Genomic DNA, 22,497 nt, shown 5'->3' on the forward strand with positions numbered 1-22,497 from the left:
AGCTGGGAAACCGGAGCGGGCTCCCCGGGGGCCCTCGGCCGCCCCTCCCGGCGCCGCCCGCGGCCGGCCCGGCCCCCTCGGCAGGGGCCACCTCGTCCCCCGTCGCACCCCGACGGAGGGCACTCGCACGCCCCGCCGGCCGCACGGGGACCGCCGGCCCCTCGGCGCAGATTGGAGGGAGGCGAGCTGCGCCGCCCGCGCGCCCCTCGCCCCCCCCGCCCCGCGCGCCCTCGGCCCGGCGACCCCCCTCTTCCTCCTCCCGCGCCCTGCCTCGCGGAGCCCGTCCTGACCCGGTCACGAGGGCGGGCGGCACGGCCCGGACTTCTCCCCGCCCGCCCTCCTCGAGGGCCCGCCGCGGCCGCAGCAGGCGGGAGCCGGCCGGAGATGCTCCTGCCCTCCCGGGCGCCCTCGGCCCGCGCCACCTGCTCGCTGGGGAAGGTAGGTGCCGGAAGGGGAGGGGGCGGAGAGGAGGCGGGGAGGGCGCGCGCTCCTCCCCCGGGGGGTCCCGTCCGCAGCTCTGGGGGGGGAAGAGGTGGGGAATCCCCTCTCAATCTGGAAAAGGCAAAATTCGAGAAATCCTGTCCTTGCCCACGTGGACTTGCGGCTGGAAAATACCTGCTGAAGCTCCTAGGGCCAAGCCCCCAGGGGCAGGGCCATCCTTGGAGGTGGAAAGGAGTCTGCCCACCACGAACGGCGGAGCTACTTCACAGCTTACAGCCCTTCGGGTGAAGGACTGCCAGAATTATGGGAGGACCCCAGAAATCTCCTGGCACCCTCTCTGTCTGTCCTCTGCCGGTTGCGGGACCAATGCCTCTGGGACCCCGTCTCCCTATCAGAAGTCGCTTTTAGTTTCTCCTGGCTCCGCCACTGAGAGCAAAAGTTAGCCCGCTCTTGCCCACGCACCCCTGTCTCTGGGGGGTGCCTGCCGCAGGCAACAGTGTGGGAGAGGGCAAGCTAGACCACCAAGGATCAGCAACCCCTGAAAAGTTGGGTGGTGTTGGGGGATCTCCTGTCCTACCCATCCTGCTAGGGGGGCAGTTCTCTTGAGCAGAACTGGGTGGGACCGGAGGAGGGAAGGAGGCTGGGGTCAGCTGATGGCTGGGACTGCTGATGCTGACCTCGCAACTTGGCTACAAGCAAGTCAGCTGGGAAGGGAGGGGTGGCTGCTAGGAATCAGCCTGCCCCCGGCCTCTGGATCTCCTGCTCTCCCCTGCCTCAATTTCCCTCTCAAGGGGAGGGAGCACAGCCGGAACTGGGGTGTGTCTGTATGTTTTGCTTTTGGTAAGAGCCCTAATTGGATCCAGCTGGTGAGCTGCCCCTCCTCCAGCCTCAGCCCTCACTCCCCCCACAGCCAGGGATGGGCATGGAATAGCTATGTCTCCAGTGGGTCTTTGCAAATGTCAGGCGAAATCCCCACTCAGAACAGAGACAGGGACCTGCCACCAGCCTTGTCTGTACCCTCCAGCCCTTGTGGCCTGAGCAGGAACTGGTACAGGAGTAATCACAGCCCTCTGTTGTACCTTCACCCACTCTGGTGTCCATAGCTCTTGTGCTTCCCCTATGAACCCCCACTGCATACCCACCCACCCCCAATTACCATTCAGCTGACACCCCTCCCTACCCACAGCTTCCATGCTGCTCACATACCTCCCAGCCCTATGGTATCTCCCACAAGTCACATTCACAGCACTGCACTCCCACCACACAAAAACATAGCACCTCACTGGGCCCCCTGGGCTTTCTCGTGAGCCCCCAAGCCCCACAGACACACACAAGCCTAACCTCAAACACAGACACCAGAATGGGTCCAGCCCCAGCAGTAGAGGTTGGCTCAGCTCTGGTCCAGTCCAACTGCACAGGTAAGGAGGCTCATGCTCTGCACAGGGTAGAAAAGCCCTGTTGGACAGCCTGACCACCTCCATATCCTGGGTGCCTGGGGTAACTTTTGTGTGGGGCAGAAGGACCAGGCTGGCCAGCCAGACCCTCTGCCAGGAAGACACTCTGTTCAAAAAGCCACCTAGATGATAGGAGCACCTGGCTGGCTCAGCTGGTAGCATGTGCGACTCTTGATCTTGGGGTTGTGAGTGTAAGCCCCAGTTGGGGGTGCAGAGATTACTTGAAAAACAAATCTTAAAAAACAAAACCAGCCTGGAGGTGTAAAAGAAAGTGGGATTGTAGGAGAGGGGGGCACTCAGCACCACGTCTCCAAGAGCAAGTCCAACGTTGTTGCTGTGCACCGCTTTGCTTTCCATCCCACCCCTCGCTGGCACCCTGAGCCCTCTGAGGCATCAGTCCCAGGGAAGAAGGCCAAAGAAGGGAGCTGATACTGCTTTGAGCTCAGGAGTGGTTCCTGCTGCCTGGAAATGCCCCCCCCACTCCCCCTCCCATTGCCTTGGCCCTATTGGGCTGTGGGCTGGTGGCCTTGCTGTCACTGGGGCCTCTCCCACAACCCAAGAAACTTGTGGTGCCTGCTGGCAAGCAGATGGAGGGGAAGAAGAGGGACTGGAGGAGGCATGGGGAACTGAAACAAAGTCCTGAATGCCCAGGACCTCCTCTGCCAGCTGCCCCAGTTCCCTCTGCCTTCCCTCTGGGGGAGCAGGCCATACTGTGCAGTGAGAGCCCCAGAGGGGCTGGCCAGCGGGCCCGTGTGCCCACGGCTTTGTCCAGCAGGCCCACTCCTGGCCAGCCTCCCCTCCTCCTTGCCTGGCTTCCCCCTCCCCCGCTCCCACCCGGAGCTCCTGCCCGCGGCCTAACTAACAAGCAGCCCATTGTGCCTCTGGGAGCCAGCACGGGCAGCCTGCAGGCCGGTGCCCGCAGAAGCCTGTTTCCTGGGTCCCTGAGCTCCCACCCAGCTGGCCTGACCCCCTCCCACAGCTGTCCCCTCCTCCCCCACCCCAAGGTTGAGCCCAGAGGGCACAGGTGGCCTGAGCCCAGCTGGGCATTCCCTTCTTCCTTCCTTCCCTGCAGAGGACGCACAGAGGAGCAGCTGGCACACCCGGAACCCTCCAACCTTGACCCAAACATGCAGGCCCCGCCTTGCAGCCTCCCTGCTGGGCTGAGCCTGGACGACTTCATCCCTGGCCATCTCCGGGCCCACGGAGGGTCATCCTCCCGGGGGGCACGGGTGAGTGAGACAGTGAGAAGTGGGCTCCTGTGGGTGCAGAGTTGATGGGGACCTCGAAGGACAGGCGGAGGGGTGGGGAGCAGGAGGATTAGAGGAATGGAGGGACAGGGCAGGAGGGAGCTCTAGAGAGCCTGATGGGCTACCTGCTAAGGGGTCAGGGTGGCCCTCCAGCCCTTCCCAGGGGGTAAACTGTGTCCATGCTTCCCACCCCTCTGTGAAACCTTCGGGCCTGAGCTGCTGCTCCTGGCCCCTCCCCACAGGTGCCTGTGATCCGGAATGGTGGCTCCAACACCCTTAATTTCCAGTTTCATGACCCTGCGCCCAGGACCGTGTGCAATGGGTACTTCCCCCAGAGGAGAGATGCTTCCCGGCACCCAGGTGGGTCTGCTCAGGAAAACCTGCTCTGGGAGCTCCATGTCAGGGTTGGGGGGATCAGAGCCTCCAGGGCCCTGACATCTGGCACCACCCTGTGATGGGCAGGGGGGTCAGGAGGGGCATGAAGGGCTCTCAAGGTCTTGGGCTCTGTGTTCAGCTAGCTGCCCTTCTCTATGTGAGCGCTGTGAGTGTGAAATCTGCTGTGGGAGAGAACAGGCTGACGCATGCCTTCCCCTCTCCCTGCCCCCACTGAGCCAGGGGAAGGAAGTGTGCAGGGGACACAGCCTTGGGAGGCAGCGGGACCTCTAGCAGGCTGGGGAATAGCTTGGATTGGGGATGGAAGGGGGAGGGATGTGACCATGTGTTGGTTGCAGAAAGAGTACGAGGCCAAACCCCATGAGAGGCCCTGAGGGCTGTTGTGGTCTGTACTCACCAGCCAAGCAGAAGTTTGGAAAGGCAGCTCTGAGAGCCTGTCAGCCCCTGGGCTCCTGCAAGTCACGCCAGTCTGGGCCATGGGGTCCAGAAGATCCCGGGACCTCCTGGGTACAGGTCTACCCGGGAGGCCCCTTTCCTGAGGAGGGAGACATCCGTTCTTGAGCATCCCACTGAGGCAGGCACTGTGTGAAATAGTTTATTCATTTAACTTGTTGAACCCTTGGAACATGTGGGACATACTACAAGCCTTATCTCATATAATTCCTTGATGTCCTGGAAAGATAAGATACAATCGTCAACATCTTCCCACTGAGGAACCTGAGTCTCAGAGATGTTCAGTTGCAGAGGTTGAGCTGAGAGTCAAACCCTGGTTGTTCCAGCCCCGAAGCCCTTCTGCTGTTACTCTGGTGACTTGGAGGCTGAAGGTTCTAGGGGAGTTGAGGACACAGTTGCCATGTCTGGTGAATGAGTTTCTGTCCCTTATGAGGAGCCAGGTGACTATGTGTCAGGCACCTTGCTGGGCACGGTCACACACACTAGCTCTTCCTGGATGTCTGCCAAGATTATCCTCCTTTTACAGGAGTGGAAGCAGGGGCACTGAGAGGTTGCCTGCTGTCCCCCAGGTCACACAGCCAGTAGGTGGCAGAGCTGGCACCTGAATCCTTTATCCCCTTCAAGCCCAGCGTCTTGTCTGCCACACCCTGCTGCCTTCTCAGCTGGGATTATCCCCAGCAATCTCTGCAAGTAATGATTCCCAGCCCTCACTCTGAAGATTTTTAGGACAGCCTGTGGAAAGGATAGGGCACATGTGGGCACAGATGTCCCCCCAAGACAAAATCCATTTTCATTCACTTTAACTAAAAAATAAACAACGTCGTGTGGTCCTTCTGGGGATGGGGAAGTCTGTAGAGTCTGCTTCATCAAGTCAAACAAACAAGATGTTGAAACTTTTGAACCCATGGGATCAAGTTCTGAAGAGCTAAGGCCCAAACTAGTCCAGGGGGTGCCCCTGCCGATTGCTAATGCGGTGCTGCTCACTCCCACAGACCCTGCTTGGTATCAGACCTGGCCAGGTCCTGGGAGCCGGCCCTCTGGGAGCCAGAAGACCCCTGCCTCCCAGCATCCCCAGAACTGGTCAGCTACGTGGACCAAGGACAACAAGCGTCAGGACAAGCGTTGGGTCAAGTACGAGGGAATCGGGCCTGTGGATGAGACCGGCATGCCTATTGCCCCCCGATCTGTGAGTCCAGGGCTGCGGGCCACTGATAACTGATAGATGGGGCCCGGGGACCCACGCTGAGCTCCACTTCTGTGAATTAGAGTGGGAGCCGCAAAGAATGCACCCAAGCCATTTCAGACTAAAGCAGGGGTTCCCCCATGATGAGTTTGGTGGGGGTGTCATAAGCCACATAAAATTACAGGTGTTCTTGTGTGTCTGAGTTGCACAAGTGGTCTGTAGGGGGGAAGGGGAATCTAGAATGCCCTGCCACCAGGTTCTCAGAGGTACAGAGCCCCTGCTATAAGGGCTGACCTGGGCAGGGACCCCCTTTGTTCACAGCCCCAGGGCCAGGCACAGCCGCTGAGTGCATGACCTGGCTGGATAAACCAGCAGAGTTCTGGGTGAGAAGGCCTTACACTGTGGCAGGCATAGAAGGCTCCAGGGCCCAGGCTCCAGGGCCTGCCTGTCTTCTACAGCCATGCCTATCTCGAGCCCACATGCCTCCAGTTCTCCATCTGAAACTGAAGTTGATAGCATACCTCCCGGGCCTATTTTCAGGCTCCGTGGGGCAGGAGCTTTGAAATGCCATTCTGCTCCTATGTCATTGCATTTATTCTTTCATGACATAGAAACACATGGTTGTTGTAGAAGCATCAGAGATACAGAAAAGCAAAGAGAAAAAAAGAAACCACCCCAAATCTCATGGGCTTGGGATCATCGCCGAGGGAGATCCTTATGTACACCTCATTCATATGTAATATGCTATATGAAGTTATTGTTATTAGACCCATCACAACAGCCCGCCCATCGGGGCTTCAAGGGTAGCTAGAGAAAGGACTCCGTGAAGAACAACTTCCGTGGCTTCATATTAAAAGGGCGGCCTGACTTTGTCTTTTCTGATCTCAGAGTGTTGATAGCCCCAGGGACTGGTACCGGAAAATGTTCCAGCAGATTCACCGGAAAATGCCAGGTAAAACACCCTGCCTGAGTGGGCTCCAGCCCCTGGGGCCAGGGGACGGAGGCCAAAGGGGAGGTGCCTCCAAACTCCTTTCTGTCCTGCCATGCAGTCATTTATTTGTCCAATCTGTCCCCTGACCATCTATCAAACACATATCGTGTGACAAGCACTATACTAGGTGCTGAAGATAAAACAGGGAATAAAAAAGAATGTCACTGCCCCCAGTGAAGCTTAAGGCATGAGAATAAGCAGATACATATTTAATATGGCAGATGGCAGTAAGAGAAAGGGAGAAAAAGGAAAGGTCAGTGCCCAGTACAGGCTGGTCAGGGAAGGCCCTGTAGGTGGCATCTGAGCAGAGAGCTAAGGGAAAGGAGGAGCCAGTCCTGCAGAGCCAGGGGAAGCAGCAGAGACCCAGAGGCAGAAGCAGACCTGGCCTGTTCCAGAGCAGCAAGAAGAGGCTAGACTGGACTGAGAGGAGCATTGGTGGGAGACAGAGTCAAGGTGATGGGATCTGGTCAGGGAGGCCCTTTGGGGCCATGATCAGGGCTTTGGCTTTTACTCTATAAGAGCTGAGGAGCCAATGGGAGGTTCTGAGCAGAAGAATGACATGCTCTGAAGTCTCCCTCCGGCGCCAGCTGGGGGAGGGTGATGAGGCAGTGGAGGATACAGAGGACCACTTAGGGGACCTGGCTTTCATCCAGGCTAGAAGCTAGCAGTGTCTCAGACCAGGTCAGTAGCAGCGGGCCTGGTGGGATCTGGAGACAGAGTCATGAGGATTTGCTGATACATTGGATGTGGCATGAAGGAAAGAAGTCAAGGATGATTTGAAACCTGAGCAAGTCAAAGGATGTTGCCTCCAAATTCAAGGAAGAACCGAGGCAGGCACAGTCTAAGAGGCATTCAGTTTTCAGTGAGGTCCATCTGATTGGAGATGTCAAGTAGGCAGTTATATGCAAGTCTCTAGTTCAGCAGTGAGGCCTAAGCTGCAGATGGAAGTACCTGGGATTCACTCAGGGAGATTTTGATTTAGACCTCCCCAACTAATTCTAACGTGAATCCCTGCAATAGATGGGGTTTTCGAAGCCAGAAGACTAGACAGGATCACCTGGGGAGATAGACAGAGGCCTAATCACTGAGCCCTGAGGCACTTGGATGTTCAGAGGTTTGAGAGATGAACAGACATCAGCTGAGCAGACTAAGAAGGTACAGCAGGGAGCAAAACTAGAGTTGTCTTCCTGAAGCCAAGTGGAAAAGGAATTTCAAGGAGGAATGATCTACCGTAACAGATGTTGCTGATGGGTCAAGTATTTTGATTTGGCAACATGCAGGTCACTGGGTCTTTTTTTTTTTTTTTTTTAAGATTTTATTTATTTATTAGTGAGAGACAGAGAGAGCACAGAGAGAGAAGCAGAGACACAGGCAGAGGCACACTCCCCACAGGGAGCCCAATGCTGGGACTCCGGGATCATGACCTGAGCCAATGGCACTCAGCCACTGAGCCACCCAGGCGCCCCTCACTGGGGTCTTTTTTTAAGAGCAGTTGGGGCAGTGGTGATTGGGCTGAAAGTCTACTTAACCGAAAAGGGGAATTGGAGACGGTGAGTTAGTTATGGACAATTGTTGGCTGCAAAAGAAAGCAAAATAGTCCAGGAGCTGGAGGACGGTATGGGATCTGGAGAGAGGCATTTTGGTTTGTATTTAAAACAAGTGCTGTTGTGGCACGTCTGCATGCCAAGGGGATCGAGTGGGTTGGTTGGGCAGTAGCTTTTCCAAAGAGGCCTGGGAAAGTCATGAGCACCATGAGGACTAGGTCTGGGCACAGGAGGAAGGACAAGCATTTAGAAGGGGTGCGGAAAAGGAAGGAGGGAGGAGAAGTGGAATTTCTCCAACCTGACATGGTGAGGGCAGGTTTACAAAGGTCAGGGCTAGGGTGTGTGTGGGAATGCAGGGAGGGAGGAGCAGGAGGGTTTGGGCAAGTCCACTGCCTGGGTTGGCTCACTCAGGCCCTAAGTCTGCCAGAGGCATTTCAAACCCTCCAGAGAACTGCCCTCCTAATTCCTTGCCTCCCTCGGGACATTCTTCAGGCCCTGACTCAGCCCCTTTGCCCCTGCTCTAGGCAGGGGGATGGCTGGGAGCAGCTGAGGCAGCCTCACAGGGCTCTCCATCCTCGCTTGCTGCCCCACCTCTGATCTGGTCCTTTCTGCTCCCACAGACCTGCAGCTGGACTGGACCTTTGAGGAATCACCCAAAGGTGAGGGGGGTGGTGTGGCAAGATGTGTCTGGCTTTGAGGCTCTCCAATTGCTTAGTTCAACTTGAAAAGTTCATATATCCATTTTCAGTGAGCTCCAAATTTCCCAGTAGGTGGCAGTTAAGAGCCTCAGCTTCACTTTCCTGAGAGTGTCCTGGCCCTGGCTATGATTTCTGGGGGCTTCTCTCTCCTTATCTGTAAAATGGGGATACTCCCTGCCCCCAGAGTTGTGAAGATTTAGTAAAGAGTGTAAAGCTCTTTTTTTTTAATTTTTTAAATTTTTATTTATTTATGATAGTCACAGACAGAGAGAGAGAGAGAGAGAGAGAGAGGCAGAGACACAGGCAGAGGGAGAAGCAGCCTCCATGCACCAGGAGCCCGATGTGGGATTCGATCCCGGGTCTCCAGGATCACGCCCTGGGCCAAAGGCAGGCGCCAAACCACTGTGCCACCCAGGGATCCCCGAGTGTAAAGCTCTTGATGCGAAACCCCCATATAGTGGTCCAGAGCATCCCCAGCCCTGTTCCCACAAGCCACCCAAGAGCATGTGTGGAAGTGGGTTCCAGAATCTTCAGTGCTCACCTGGGTACCCTCAAGCTCAGCTCTCACCTCCCCTGGCCTGTTTTCTCCCACCTTCAGTGCCTTCCTCCTGTGCCGCCTCTACAGACTCAAGGCATCCAGGGCCCCAGCAAAGACCAGTTGCCAGGCCGGGCCAGGCCTCTTCTCTGAGTGGGTGAGCCATCCTGGGAAAGGGGCCCAAAGGCTGCAGAGGGGCCCTGGCTTCCTGGAGGGGACTGGCACCCCCTGGTGGCCAAAGCCAGTGCAGCCTTTCTCTCCCACCCCATTCCACAGTTTGCTGCTCCTTCTTAGGGTCCCTACCACTCTAGATACTCTCTTTGTTCCTGCCAGGGCCAAAGGGGAATGGCGGGCAAGGGTGGACTTAAGCACCCCTTTCCAGTCAGGAATGCCTCTGATGCTTTTGTGTTTGGCAGCAGGAACTCATCACCCCAAAGATCCACAGGTCATAATGCTATGGAAAGTGGGGTGGCCCATGGGTAGGTGTGGACCTGTGGCCATTCACTCCAAATCCTGGGAGAAAACAAGGGGTATAGATGATCCCAACTTTCCTCGAAGGCAGGGGAGATGAGGATGAGTGAGGAACCCTTCCACATGAGTGAAGGATGTAGTTCTTTTGCTCTGCACAAACCACACAAGCCCAGCCCAGGCTGCTGGGGTCCTGGGGTGGGATGAGGGGCGGGGGGCTGCGGGGCGCTCAACCAGACCTTGAGAATCAGGAGCTTTGCCTCAAAATGAAATCCATGAGTTTCTTATTCCTTTGTAGGAAGGGATTAACCTCATTAGCATGGCCATACCTGGCCTGTGGCTCTTGGCATCATCAATAAGATAGAGGTTAAGAGCTCATGATTGAGCCCAGAGTTCAGATTCAAGCTGGTGCACTGCCACTGGCCATGTAATCTTGGGCAACATAACCAATCTTAGCTATCTGCCAAGTGGGGACCCTGACAGGGTGATTGTGAGAGTTTAGGCACATAGCAAATCTCCACGTATTATTATTTTTTAAAAGATTTCTTTCTTTATTTGAGAGAGACAGAGCATGAGTGTGGGGGGTGGGGGGAGGCAGAGGGAGAGGGAGGAGCAGGCTTCCCACGGAGCAGGGAGCCCAATGCAGGGTTCGATCCCAGGACCCTGGGATTGTGATTTGAGCCTAAGGCAGATGTTTAACCAACTGAGCCACGGATATTATTAACATACAGGCTCAGTTATGACTAGAGCTTCCCTAAGTTAGGAATAATATGTTCTGTTCTCATTATCAGTGGTATTACTAATATTATTATTGCTAAAATAGAGAATAGAGTCATAGTTACAGCCAATAAATCCTGACCCTCTGGTCAGACATTCCATCATTTGATAAGCTTGGTACAGTGGTGGAAACATTCTGACTCAACAGAGGCTGGAGCATCTGGGCCAGCCAAGAAAGGAGCCCTGGAGGGGAATGAAGGCAAACGTGACAGCGTGGAGCTTTGGTGGCTGGCATGGTTTCACAGATGACATCACTGAATCCAGCACCCCCAGGGAACTGAGGCTCAGGGAACAGAAATAGTTTGCCCCCGGGGTCCTGAGTCAAGGCTGCAGGCCCGTTGCTCTGTCCTGGTTCTCAGACTAGGATGTCATCCCACCCACATCCCTGGGCATGTGAGGAAGACCGCTTGACTGTGACAGCCAGGAAGACCAGCTTCATCAAAGCTGCACAGACATACATAGCCACAGCCGTGGGTTCAGACTGAACACAAATGTAGCATATTTCACTAAAACCAGTGGGAAGGGACTGGCCACTCATGGAACAGATGCATGTGTTAGGCCTTCTCCTGGGTGCCTCACATGTGTTCCCTCACCTGAGCTTCACCACACTCTCATATTACAGGTATTGAATCTGAGGCTCTGAGAGCTCTGTAACTCACCAACAGGTCACAGCTAAGTGGTGGAGCTGTCATCTGAACTCAGAGCTCATAACTTTCCTTGATGTAACAGTGCTTTCACAGGCTGGAACCTATAGTGCAGGGGGATGGGGATGGTGGTGGTGTGGGCAGGGCTGTGTTCTCACTCATGCCTCAGTCTCCCTAAAAGGAAACTTGAAGAGATGTCCTCCCCTTTCTTTAGAAGAAGCTGGAACCCCTCCGAAGAGTTTCCTAGAAGTACCTTCAACTGTAATCCTGGAGCACCCTCCTCCTTACACCAGACCCCAAAGCAGGTAGCCTGCCCGGCATCCTCTCCTCACTGCTGTGCTCTTGGGCTAGGCACCCGTGCTGAAGAGCACAGATAATGAAAGCCCTTTCAGTTTGGGGCCTGTCCTATGTAGCCAGGAGAGCCTAGAATCCTTAGGAGGGCACTGGAAGGCATAGAGGTGAGGCAGGGGCCTACAAGCCTGCTTTTTGAGCTTGGACAGTGTCCTGGTACCCCTCTGCTTAAGCTGATGCCCACCTACTTCCATGCAGGTACCCAGACGCCAAGAGAAAGCAGACAATGTCTGGACGGAAGATTCTTGGAACCAGTTTCTGCAAGAACTAGAAACTGGACAGAAGGTAAGTGTCCTCCTGGCCCTCTAAAAGTGAAGATACTCTTTAGCTAGTGCATTTTGGAAAGTGAGTTCACCCCCTCTGACTCACTCTTCCCACCTTTAGCCCAAGAAACCACTAGTGGATGACCCTGTTGAGAAGCCCTCCCAGCCCATTGAGGTGAGTGCTGCAGGACAGGTTGGAGGGGGAGGGAGACAGCTATGCAGGGGGATGAGTGAGGGAGACTTTGGGGTGGTGTTAGCTCCAGTGACCATGAGCAAAAACAGAGACCCAAAGCTCTGACCCTCTCCAGTCCCATACAGTTTGCCTCTGTATCCCCAGCACCTGGGACAGTGCCTGGCATACAGTTTGCCCACAAAGATGTGTTGAATACATGTCTCCTGACCAGAGCAGCAGCAGCAGAGAAAGGAGTGGTCAGTGTGGAGTTGTCAGGAAGTATTCTTGGAGGTGGAGCTGAGGTCTCAAGAGTTGGGAGGGCTTGGTTCTGGCAGACAGCCAGCTCAGTGTGAGGGAGATGCAGAAGCAAAGGAGGGAAAGCCGGTGGAGCACAGGCTGTGGAAAGCCGCGGGCGACTTGATGAGGGAGGAAATAGGGGGCTCTATAGGCTCTTGAACAGGGAAGTGAACGGACAAAAGGCACCAACAGGAAGTACTAAGGTACTATCATGGGAGTAGGGATGGGTGAGCCAGGTCAGACGGGAGGGGCCAGCGAGGAGCTGTGGATGGGCCATCCTGACACCCTGAGACACAGCTCTGGGCAGGCCCACAGGCAGGGAGCCTGCCCTTTACCCAGGCACAGTGTGCTTTGCTTCGTCCTGCCGCCCCCTGGGTTTCTTACATCTGACCTGTGACCAGTGCTCCCCCACCGTGCCCTCCACCCCTCCGCCGAGCCCCGCTGCCCGGGTCTCTCCCCATAAATCCGCCCCCAGGTCTTGCTGGAGAGAGAGCTGGCCAAGCTGAGTGCGGAGCTGGACAAGGACCTGCGGGCCATTGAGACCCGGCAGCCGTCCCCGAAGGTACCGGCCCCCCAGTCCCCTCCCGGATGACCCGGAGTCCCCCGCACGGCCTCCGAGCGTGGGCGGGAGGGGCAGGCAAAGCGGTGGTGTCCCCCGGCGCACTCGGCACGACCTTGGACGGACTTCATCCCGGACTGCTGTCTCCTTTATAAAATGCGGGGCGTTGACTTTTCCAAGTGACCCCTAAGAACCCTTCCCGGCGACTCCACGTCAGCCGGCAGGCGGGGTGCTGGGGGCCCCCCGCCTCCGCCCCGCCCCCCCTCTGTCCGCAGGGACCCCCACCTACCCGGGCCGGGTTTCCTGGGCCGGCCTCCACTCTTCCGCCCCGCCCCCACCCCACCCCCACCCCACCCCCCGCGTTGTTCCTCCCGGGTTCCTGCGCGGCCGACTCTAGGACCCCGCGTCCCTCCGCCCCTCCCGCCCCTCCCCTGCCCTCCCCACCCCTCCTGCGGCCGAGCCGCAAACTTTTCCGGAGGCGGCGGCCTCGGCTGCCGCGGGAACCCGGCGCCCCGGGCCCTGACCGCGCCCCGTGTCCCCGCACAGAGCTCCCAGGCGCCCCGACGGTCCCGGGAGCCGCGGCCCCCAGCGCGGTGAGTTCGCGGCCGGGCGGGGCGCGGGGGACGTGGCGCGGGGCGGGGGGAGCCGGGCGAGGGCGCGGGAGGAGGGGCCTGGCGGCGGGCGGGCGGCGGCGCAGGGGGACGGTCCCCGTCCCCGTCCCCGTCCCCGTCCCCGTCCCCGTCCCCGGTCCCCGCGCAGGGCCTGGCGGGCCGCGGCCCGCGCCCGGGGGAGCCTCGCGCTTCCCACCGCGCTCCCGCCCCCCGCGGCCCGGGCCGCACCCTGTCCTGCCGGGGCTGCGGGGGAAGTAGGACATCCTGCGGCGAGCCGGGGACGCGGGAGACGCCTTGGGGCGGCGGGAGGTGGGGACACATCCGGGCGGCCGGGGTGAGTGGCTGCGGCGTGAGGCCCCGACAGGTGGCTCACGCACCGCGTCCCCGCGCAGCCCGGCCTCCGCCTGGGGCACCAGCTCCCCGAATGCACTTTACCAGGGTTCCTCCCGGCCTCTGAGCCCCCACAGAATGGCGGATGGAGCGAGCCCCTTCCTAGGTCGTAGGGACTTCGTCTACCCTTCCTCGGCCCGAGGTAAGCACTGGATCCTGCACTTTTTCTCACCTGGAGGCCTGCCACCGTGCCCCCCCCCCCTGCTGTGGGGTTGCGGGGAGCCGGCGGTCATAGAGCACCCTGCTTCCACTGGTCCATGTCCTGGGGTGGGGGGAGCAGAACCCCATCCCAACCCCGCCCCCCAGACGTGGCCTTCCCCAGCTGAGGTCATGCTTTTCCACAGACCCTAAGGCCACTGAACGCGGGGCCAGCCCAGTCAGGAAGGAAGAGAAGAAGGTAAGCAGGGATGGGAGCTACTCGGACCAGAGTGCATGGGGATCCAGGATGGATCTCCTGTTGGCTGTTCTGGACCTGCCACCTGCTTGACTAAGGTGCCTGCCTCTGTCCTCTCCCCCTGCCCAGAGGAAAGCTGCCAGACTCAAGTTTGACTTCCAGGCACAGTCCCCCAAGTAAGTGCTCTTCTCTCTCCACCCCGCCCCCACCCCACATGTCTGCACCCCACGGGAGGAGTGGTCTCCCCCAGAGGGTGGAGGAGACTGGGTGCACTAGACAGGGTCTGAAGGGAAGGAGGATGGGGAGGAGCTCACCTTGCTGGACATCCTTGCACTGGCCTGCAGGGAGCTGACTCTGAAGAAGGGTGATATTGTCTACATCCACAAGGAGGTGGACAAGAACTGGCTGGAGGGGGAACACCATGGCCGGCTGGGCATCTTCCCTGCTAATTATGTGGAGGTAAGCAGGGGTGCAAAGGAGAGCCCAGCTGGGAGGGTGGATGGGTTTGCAGAGACTTAGAGGGCAGATCCCTTTATCCCCTCCATAGCCTCTCTCTGGAGATAACCCACATCTGACAGGCTTCCTGATAGGTAAAACTGTGAACTCCAGGAGGCTGGGGCAAACCAGCCTCATTCATGCTCTTGGCGCCCACGCTGGCCCAGTGCTCTGCTTGCACTCAGGACATGTTTCTGAAATGAACACTAAAGGTGGAGCCCAGCCCATGGGGAACCAAATGAAACCTCTGGCTCCTGCACCAGAGGCCACCAGGCCAGACTTCCACCATTCAGCACTCACCTCTCTCAAGCTGTCTTTGGGAAGGATCCTCAAGGCAACAGGAAAAAGCACGGAGTGTGTGACAGCTTACAAATCACATATACATTCATCACATCCTTCACGCCTATTACCTCTGTTGCTTTTCTCATTAACCTGAGAAGTGATCAGTCGTCCCCGTTTTACAGATGCACTTGCTAAGGTTCAGAGACAAGTGGTTGAGTACAAGATCCAGAAGTGTCTGGCGGGCTCAGTCAGTAGAGTATGCAACTTTGATCTTGGGGTTGTGAGTTTGAGCCTCACATTGGGGATAGAGTTTACTTAAAAATATTATACAAGCATTTATATTATACAAGATATAAATTTCTCTCTAAGCAGTGCTTTAACTCCACCCCACAGATTTGGTATTTTGTGAGGTTTTTTTTTTTTTCATTCAACTCAAATTATTTTCTCATTTCCTTTGTGACTTCCTCTTTGACTCATGGATTGGGCTGTTGTTTAATTCAGGCACTTGATTTGATAAGCATTAGTAGGCCTCCCCTACCTTCAAAACAGTTTCTCTGATTCTGAAATTCCACCAAGTATATACAGCATTCCGTGTGGTATTAGTAATTTACATCTTAGTATGAACTAGTTTACTAGCTTCTTGATTTTTTTATAAGTAGGGTGAAGCAAAGAGAACATGGGAATTTTGGGTACCTGATGGGGTAGAAAGGTGGGGGGAAGAGGGACATTTGGTTCTCAGCAGTGGTCAAATGTTAGATCCTCAGGGTGCCTGGGTGGCTCAGTTAAGTATCTGCCTTCAGCTCAGGTCATGATTTCAGGGTCCTGGGATCGAGCCCCACATTGGGCTCCCTCTACAGTGGGGAGCCTGCTTTTCCCTCTGCCAGTGCCCCCCTCCCTAGCTCAAGCTCTCTCTCAAGTAAATAAATCTTAAAAACAAAAAGTTAGATCCTCACTTTTAGATCAGGTTACAGCTATCCCCTGCTTTTTTTTTTTTTTTTAAGATTTTATTTATTTATTCATGAGAGACACAGAGAGAGGCTGAGATATAGGCAGAGGGAGAAGCAGGCTGCCTGCAGGGAATCCGATGTGGGACTCGATCCCGGGACCCCAGGATCACACCCTGAGCCAAAGGCAGATGCTTTAACCGTTGAGCCACCCAGGCATCCCTATGCCTTGCTTTTTGGAACTCCTCATGTACATCTGGGCTCCAATATAAACTGTCTCTTAGGACTGGTTTCCATCTTTGGCTTGTCATTGCCTACTCTGCATACCTCCTGGGGAAATTCTTCCTCTAGTAGCCTTCTGGGACTAACCACCCCTTGGCCACCCTCAAGCTTGTGGCTGGTGTCTGTGTCCTTGCTGGCCTTGGGGGCAGATCGTGCCCATACCATCTTCTGTTACCTGTGCCCAGTTGATACCCAGGCTGAGTCTTTCTCATGACCTTTCTTCCTGTAGGTGCTGCCTGCAGATGAGATCCCTAAGCCCATCAAGCCCCCCACCTACCAGGTGCTGGAGTATGGAGAAGCTGTGGCCCAGTACACTTTCAAGGGGGATCTGGAGGTGGAGCTGTCCTTCCGCAAGGTAAGGCCAGGCAGGAAGTAGGGGTGGGGTGAGGGGGGAGGTGAAGACAAAGGTAAATATGTGTAGTAAAAACATCTTTTTAAAGAGTCAGGTGCACCAATCTTCAGCCAGTATTTAAAAATTTCCCTAATCTCTTTATCTATGTTTCCCTTAATTTAGCCCATTCTTTAATAAGTTTGAAACTTCTAGAGTAGTTGTGGTTGTGTTTTTTTTTTTTTTTTTTTTTTTTTTTACAGTTGCAGGTTGATAGGCTGTGAGCATTTTTAGAAGAACATAAAGGAAGTGTTAGAATGTCTTGCATGTAAAAAGGCTATTTTATCAAACTTTTAAGCGGTTACATATGTACCCATGCACATGTGCATATACTGGGTTGTTATTAGGACATATTTTTTACTATAGATCATAGTCAGGGTAAGTTTGAAAAATGTTGTCCTAGGAAACAGAACTGGTCTCTCTTTGGTTGATTTTTGGGGCAGAGGCCATGAATGCCCTTAGAGAACATCCTCCAGAAGAGCTAGCCCCAAGGAGACAGGGAGGGAGGTGGCTGGGTGGAGAGAGGTGGGGGGCAGGGGACCACCCTCCCCAGGACAGCCTCACCTAACGTCAGTGAGCATGTAGGTTGGAGGATGTGCTGGCTGCCCTCGGAGAGTTTGTTTTTTGATGCACTGGTGATGGATCACCCAGCGAGGAGGCAGGGACAGGAGTGGTGGCTGATGACTGTCCAGTGCTTCTTACCAGTCTGTCACTGATCTCCTTTGCTCCTCACAGCAACAGGATTGTTCTTTCCACTTAACACGTGAGGGAACTAGGCTAAGAGACGCAAAGTAACTGGTTCAGTGTCGCCCAACTTGGAATTGGCAAAGCCCGATTTGTTCATAGCCACCAGAACTCTGGGGAGAGGATGCTATGAAGTCAGAGGGGTGCGTGTCGGATAGGCTTCCCAGAGAGGCAGGACCTGATCCACACCCAGTGCGACATGTTGTGGGAAGAGCCTAGACTTCTGGGCTTCTTCAGGCGGCCTGGGCTTGGCTCCTGACTCTACCACTGCCTCGTGATGTGCCCGTGACTTCCTGCTGACCTGCTCGCTCTGTGCAAGGCGCTAGGTCTAAATGAGACAGACCACACAGGCCCCTCCCCTCGGGGCATGATGCCCAGGAGGGCCTTGCAGATGCTAATGCCCCTGTGCCTGCCCCTCCAGGGGGAGCGCATCTGCCTCATCCGCAAGGTGAATGAGAACTGGTACGAGGGGCGCATCTCAGGCACCGGGCGCCAGGGCATCTTCCCTGCCAGCTACGTGCAGGTGTGCCGTGAGCCCCGGCTCCGGATCAGTGACGATGGTCCCCAGCTCCCCGCGTCACCGCGCCTGACCACCACCGCCCATCTGGCTCGGCACTCCAGCTCCCCATTGACACCACACAGCCCAGCTGATTCCACCGACTGGGGGAGCCGGACGTCCCCCCGCCGCACTGGCTTCTCCTTCCTCACCCAGGAGCCCAGAGCCCAGACCCAGGTAGGGTGATCTGCCTTGGGCTAGAGAGCTGACCCCTGCTCCCCACACCATTTCCTCCATTTCCCTGCTCCTCCCACCAAGTGGGTCTGCACTTTGGACTCCTTCCTGGTCTGCCCCGGACCGACCCATGGGAGAGCTGGGCAGAGCCTTGCATCACAGAGCCACCCTGGCCTTGTGGCCTTCAGACCCCTGGTTGGCCTTTGAGCCACAGCTGCAGCCCACAGAGGCAGGGGGCAGCCAGCCAGCTCTAGGAATGACCTGAAAGCTAGCGCAGGCCTCCTGACCCTATAGATTCCGCTTTTGTGATTTGCCAATAGGAATTTCTGGGACATGGTCACGTGGGAGTCGGAAGTCTGCCGTTCACCTGCTGTGTGACCTTGGGCAGATTTCTTATCCTCTCTGGATTTGGGTTTTCTCAGCTGTGGAATGGGGGTAGTAATTCCCCCTGGGGAGGGTACTTGGGTGGGTTTGACCTAAAAGTTTGTAGTAGCCAACAGGTAAAAGATTTCATTGGTCCTCATACTGATGTGGCCCGTAAACGAGTGCATTTGCTCCCACACTCATCCATTCACTCAGGAAACCCCTGTGAGCAGGCTCAAGCCAGTGCATGGGATGCTCCCGTTCCCAGCTTTGTGCTGGCATTTCAATTCAGCCACCTACCCTACCTGGGCCGCAGCTTCCTGGCGCCTGTGAAGCAAAACTGTCAAACAGACCGTGGGGGTAGAGAGAATGAGACAGGGCAATATAAGAACGCTGCTGCAGGACAGGTGGGAGGGCCCATCGCACTTCTCCTCCCTCATGCTTGCGTGTGCCTGCTTTTCCTCCTATGAACACCCAGGGTCTCAGCACCCCTGGGTCAACTCTGTCCCATCCTGGAGACTCCAGCCGTCCCCTGGACCTGGGGACCCCCCCCACCACCACTCAGATACACTGGACCCCGTGAGTACCATCTGGGGATGCTGGATCAGGGGTGGAGTGTTGCTTGGCAGGCACTACTACGCACATTGACCATAGCCTGCCCCTTCCCCCCTAAGATGGATTTGGTGACTCCTACCTCCGGCACTTATGGGTTGTCTGTGGTGGTCCTCACCTGTCCCTGCCAGCCCTACAGCCTTAAAACAAGCCTCCCATTCTCTGCCCCCTGGGCCTCAGTCTCCTCACTGGGTTTCCAGCTCTGTGGTCAGTGCGTGTATGCGTGAAGTGTGGAAACTGGTAGAACGAACTTGGAGGCAGTGGGAACTCGGAGGAGGAGATGCTGCGGTGGCTAGGGCTCAGAGTGCAGGGAGCAGGCCTGGGGAAGAATGTGCTGAAGCCAGATGGGAGTCAGCATTCTAGGAGCTGGGCCAGGGCAAATGGGATCATCTGGAAAATCCGGGGGATGTGGCAACACTTGGGTTAGACTCTGGGCCTGGTTTGAGGGAGGGGCCGGGCTCTAGTAGTTGCCGCGATGCTGTCCCCCACAGGTATCGGGCGATGTACCAGTACAGGCCCCAGAATGAGGATGAGCTGGAGCTACAGGAGGGGGATCGGGTGGATGTCATGCAGCAGTGTGATGACGGCTGGTTTGTGGGTATGTGGGCCTGGAGGGGGCAGGCTGGAAGGGGTATTTCAGGGTCCCCAGGGGATGGGCTGAGGGGCGGACCAGAAGGGGGTACCTCTGAGTCCCCAGGTGGGGTAGCTGGGGGGTGCAGACCAGAGGGAGTATCCCAGGATCCTGGGGAAGATGACTTGGGGGCAAGTTAGAAGGAGTACCTTGGGGTTGCTGGGGAGATTTGGGTGGACTGTCACTGCCTGCCAGTGCTGATTGAGCAAAGATTCATGGTCTGACAGACGAGCCCAGGGTCACTGCTGAAGTCAGTACAGACTCGGGGCAGCAGGGCTCCTGACCCTTCTACCCCTGCTCCTTCCTATTGCTCACCTGTCTCTGGAGCAGTTTGGCAAGGAAGGGCCTGTCTCTTGAGACATTGAGTTCCTGATGGAAAGGACTGAGTCTCACACGCATGTATCACCCATCCCCTGCCCCCAGTTAGCAGCTGCCCCTCCCACCCCCCATGGGACGGAGTAGAGAAAGAGCCAGTCGTCAGGGCTGGCCCTAGGGCAGTTCATGAAAGGACTGAAGCAGGAAGCCTCAAGTTGGCCTTGGCCTGGTTCAAGGTGACCAAGCCAGCAGGCTTCACAAGGCCTTGTCCTCAGAGTGGGCAGGGCCGGCCTCAGCTTCAGAGGAAGGGGCTGTCCTGAAAGAGTGAACAGCCCGAAGCCCCGTCCCACAGCGGACTGCAGAGCTTAAAGGGTGGCAAGGCTGCTAGAGCAGAGGTGGCCCCAAGGGCAGGCAGTCTCTTGACCTGGCAACCCACCCTTTCTCATCTGAATCCTAGCACCTCATTCCCCACCAAGTTTAGGACACACCAGTGATGATGGAGCACTAACCTGTTAACAGTTCTTGCCTTGGAGGGGTGGGCTCGGGGGCACATTATCATTTTACTGTGTACGCCTCTGCATTTGAATTTTTTTATACCACTAATAAAATTGTGCAAATATAGACAAGAAGAAAAAGTGCCGTTTTTGTGATATTAAAGCCATAAGTGCTTTCAGAGGAAAGGTTAAGAAAGTTCAGTGTCTTGGTCAGACTAGCACATTTCAAGTGCTCAGCGGCTACATGTGGCTAGTGGTTATCATTTCGGACAGTGCAGATCAGGGAAGGCTTCCTGGAGGAAGTGGGGGAGCGAGGCCGTGAAGGGCAAATGAGGCATCCCAGGCAGCAGGACTGTGTCAGCAAGACCTGGGGGGCGGCAGGGTGAGCAAGGGCTGCCCGGAAGGAAGTCAGGATGCCAGCCTGCAAGGAAGGGAAGGTTCAGGACTTTAATTTCATTTTGCATTCCTATATCTTTTAGCACTCTCCCTTCTCCACCCCAGAACACGGGTTTCTTTGGGGTGGTAGCAGACCCGAGGCCTGGATTTTACTCCCACCTCTCTCTCTAAGCAAGAGTGCTTTTTGGGGATTCACTTGGCCTTCTCTTTAGGCCTTGCCTGCCTGTCCCATCTCTAAATTGAAGGTGAGACCAGTGAGTTTCCTCCGCATTTAAGTTCTGGATTCACCCTCCTGCTTCCTGGCATTCCTGAGGAAGGCGGGGTAATTCAGGGCTGAGAGCAAAGTTCTAGAGTACTTCAATTCCCAGTCCTTGCATTTAAAAAGTGTAGCTTAAAAAAAAAAAAAAAAAGTGTAGCTTTGCCCATCTGCTCACTAGGGGGCAGAAACGAGTAAAATAAATCCTCCCTCCCTGGGTGGGGGACTCCACCTGCAGTTCTAGGCACTGCCAGTAGGGAGAAGATCCCTCACCCCGACCTTCCTCCTAAAGTCCAGGGAATGCCTTTTATGCCTTTCCTCTTTCTCTCTTTCAGGTGTCTCTCGGAGGACCCAGAAGTTTGGGACATTCCCTGGAAATTATGTAGCTCCGGTGTGAGTCGTCTCCGTGGCAACTCAGAGCCCAGCCAGGATGGGGTGCGGAGCAGTAGCACTTACAGGAAGGAAAGAGGATCCCCCTCCATCCTCTCCCCAAGATCCGAGCTGCTGGCATCTGCAGACTACCCCAGCAACCATTCTCTGGAGCCCCCCTCAAAGCCCCCTGGAATGCTTCCCACCCACAACTCACAAACATTCCTCCAGCAGCCTTTTTATTCCCCCCCTACCACACCCCTCAAATATAGAGGTCTGCTTTGAAGTGGAGACTGTTTCCAGGCCTTATTGAGACCAGACCCTGGAGCCCCACTCCCCCCTGCCCTGCTATGGCATTTCCTCTAACAGGGACTGGCTCCCAGCTTCACCCCCATGGGGTTCCTCTACCCAGAACCAGCTTTCCTAACCTAACAGAGACCAAAGGCCGCCTCTGCCTTGGGGGGCGGCAGGGGGGAGTCCTCTTTCACTCCAACTTGCCTGATGCCCCCTTTGTCTTCCTGCTTCCAGCTGGGCTTGGGAGTGAAGTGGGAGAGAGACCCCGCACCTCCTTAGTGCCTAAGCCCTGGCAAGAGGCCTTGCCTGAACGTCCCCTCTTCCCAGAGGCTGCCCAGACCTGGGCCTGGGCCATGCGTGTCATCGTGTTGCTGCAGTGCCCAGGAAGGGCTGAGCCTCAGAGAACTGGCCGCCGCCCCGAGTGTTTTCTGGGGAGACTGAGGTGTGCTGCCCTCCTGTCTCACCCGCTCCTCCAAACCCCCAAATCCCCCCTGGAAGAGAATATAAAATAAATCTGGATACCAGGGACCTCGCCAGTCTGTTTCCTTCTGGGTGGGAAGGATTGTGGGGATTGTCTCGGCGGCTGGCTGTGCCGGGAGCCAGGTGGGACGGGAGGCTGTGTGTGAAAGGGGAGGTGAGACAGCACCATCATTATCTCTGGAGATCTCAGACGTCAGTTCGTGGGCGGAATGGGGCAGCCCCCGGGATTGGGCAGCTGTCTGACAAGCAGCCCTGAGAGCACCTCTGTCACAGGGCCCAGGGCAAGGCCTGGCCATGGGGAGAAACCAGAGATGGGAGCTGAATGCGGCCTTGTGTGCAGGCTGTTTTGATTCCAGAGCCGCCATGGGGTTGCTGGACTAGATGACATTTCTAGCTGTTCTGCTCTAATGTTTTCCTTCTGTGTGCTCCATTTCCACACCGAAGCTCTCGTGTGTTTGTTTACTTTCTTCTTTGGGTTTGGGTTTCTGAGCCATTGGTTGTGGGAAGCTGGGAGTGGTGGGGCACAGCTTAGCCAAAGCAATGCCTCTCATCTGGGG

The 22,497-nt window shown here is 56.2% G+C and overlaps 1 protein-coding gene across 6 annotated transcripts; it reads left to right on the forward strand.

Moving 5' to 3' along the window:
• The first annotated feature begins 328 nt into the window (after positions 1-328).
• SORBS3 (sorbin and SH3 domain containing 3) lies at positions 329-21,988 on the forward strand. Of its 6 annotated transcripts, none has more exons than XM_055346396.1 (21): positions 331-438; positions 2,968-3,124; positions 3,385-3,502; positions 4,981-5,174; positions 6,060-6,123; positions 8,327-8,365; positions 9,030-9,096; positions 11,043-11,133; positions 11,378-11,464; positions 11,564-11,617; positions 12,387-12,473; positions 13,017-13,063; positions 13,474-13,613; positions 13,816-13,868; positions 13,995-14,041; positions 14,210-14,324; positions 16,098-16,223; positions 17,422-17,733; positions 18,572-18,672; positions 19,197-19,303; positions 21,133-21,343. In XM_055346396.1, exons 2-21 carry the CDS (start codon positions 3,023-3,025, stop codon positions 21,192-21,194), a joined length of 2,013 nt encoding a protein of 670 aa, XP_055202371.1. In that variant the 5' UTR covers positions 331-438; positions 2,968-3,022; the 3' UTR covers positions 21,195-21,343. The 6 variants fall into 6 exon arrangements, with proteins under 6 accessions (XP_055202366.1, XP_055202367.1, XP_055202368.1 ...); XM_055346395.1 differs by having other exon boundaries at positions 332-438; positions 9,003-9,096; XM_055346391.1 differs by lacking the exon at positions 19,197-19,303 and having other exon boundaries at positions 329-438; positions 9,003-9,096; positions 21,133-21,988.
• Positions 21,989-22,497: the final 509 nt, after the last annotated feature.

Source organism: Nyctereutes procyonoides, unplaced genomic scaffold (assembly GCF_905146905.1).
Source record: "Nyctereutes procyonoides isolate TBG_1078 unplaced genomic scaffold, NYPRO_anot_genome, whole genome shotgun sequence".
NCBI lineage: Eukaryota > Metazoa > Chordata > Mammalia > Carnivora > Canidae > Nyctereutes > Nyctereutes procyonoides.

What these genes read in the sequence shown, in the direction of transcription:
- SORBS3 (XM_055346391.1), top strand. Translation starts at nt 3,023, where the DNA reads ATGCAGGCCCCGCCTTGCAGCCTCCCTGCTGGGCTGAGCCTGGACGAC. An exon ending in CTTTGAGGAATCACCCAAAG is followed by an intron (nt 8,366 to 9,002) that starts GTGAGGGGGGTG and finishes TCCCACCTTCAG; the next exon opens with TGCCTTCCTCCTGTGCCGCC. An exon ending in TCAGGAAGGAAGAGAAGAAG is followed by an intron (nt 13,869 to 13,994) that starts GTAAGCAGGGAT and finishes CCCCCTGCCCAG; the next exon opens with AGGAAAGCTGCCAGACTCAA.